The 1,176-nt window shown below is 37.7% G+C and overlaps 1 protein-coding gene across 1 annotated transcript; it reads left to right on the top strand.

Annotated features, from left to right (window-relative positions):
* The first annotated feature begins 550 nt into the window (after positions 1-550).
* Positions 551-922, top strand: LOC145575182 (E3 ubiquitin-protein ligase ATL6-like). The gene has a single exon (XM_081633083.1). The coding sequence runs from the start codon at positions 551-553 to the stop codon at positions 920-922; it is 372 nt and encodes a 123-aa protein (XP_081489209.1).
* The last annotated feature ends 254 nt before the right edge of the window (positions 923-1,176 follow it).

The raw sequence follows: 1,176 nt of genomic DNA, 5'->3' as shown, positions 1-1,176 counted from the left end.
ATGTAAACTCGTTCAACAAGCAAAACTAACGCGTAATGGCATAAGTTCATTATATTAATCGAAATTTACAAATACTTAACAGCTAATTATATTAACATACATTATCTTACATCTTATCTAGAACGTAAATAGAAACTTTGGTCTATTCATTATATAACATCCAAAAGACAATAAATCTAATTAATTCGCTTAAGCAATGTGCAACAAAAATTGTTGTAATCATACACATCACGCATTAATATTCCTATTCATCCTTTGTCTCCTACTCTTGCTTAACGCCCAAAATCTCAACCTTTTCCACCCCAAATCAACGGATTCAACTAAGTCTTCATTGTCCACCACGGCCGGTGATGGCAGCGATGGCGGTTCTCTTTCTCCGTGCACGTCCGCCACCACCAAGATGGTCATGGCTTTTCTATCCGGTGCCTTATTTGCTCTATTTCTCATGATAGTCTCGAACAATTTGGGGTTATCCTCTCCTAAACATAATGAGGATCACTTTCATGCGAGAGGGGCTCGCTCTGGTGCCGGCCCCTCTCGCATGTCATACATGGAATCTGCTGATGAGATTGATGATGAGGTGATTGAAGGAGGTGGAGTTGGGATCGGATACACCTTGCTTAGGACGTTCCCGACGTTCGCCTACTCTGTGAGGCGGCCGCCGAAGATGGGCAAGGGATCACCCCTTTGTGTGATTTGTCAATATAAGTTTAGAGATGGAGAGTTGGTAAGATGTTTGCCTGAATGTGATCACATATTTCATCTTTCTTGTATTGATAAGTGGTTGACTTCTCATAAAACTTGCCCTTCTTGTCGTGATGACCTTGACATTATAGCTAATCATGGATCAACTTCAAATGGTACAACTTCTTCAATTGATTATTATGATTATTTTAATCAGTATAATTTTTATCTAGGGTAGATGTATCAGTTTTCGATTTTTGGTATCATTGCATGTGTACTTTGTAAATACATGTACTTGTTTTAGAATGATAAAACTTGACATTAAATGGTTTGATCCAATCAAACCTTTATGAGCAACTAGTCAATGACAAGATTAGAATTTGCGATCTCAAAGTCATCCCAAGGCAGGATTCTAACCACCTACACCAAATTTAGTATTTTATGCTACAACTTTGTATAAAGTTAAAGATTTGCTTACAATATATCATGTAA

The sequence above is a fragment of the Chenopodium album genome, chromosome 13 (assembly GCF_948465745.1).
Source record: "Chenopodium album chromosome 13, dcCheAlbu1.1, whole genome shotgun sequence".
Lineage (NCBI taxonomy): Eukaryota > Viridiplantae > Streptophyta > Magnoliopsida > Caryophyllales > Amaranthaceae > Chenopodium > Chenopodium album.
This window is presented reverse-complemented; position numbering and strand designations above follow the sequence as displayed.

Excerpts from the sequence above, each read along its gene's own strand:
- LOC145575182 (XM_081633083.1), top strand. The coding sequence starts at position 551 with ATGGAATCTGCTGATGAGATTGATGATGAGGTGATTGAAGGAGGTGGA.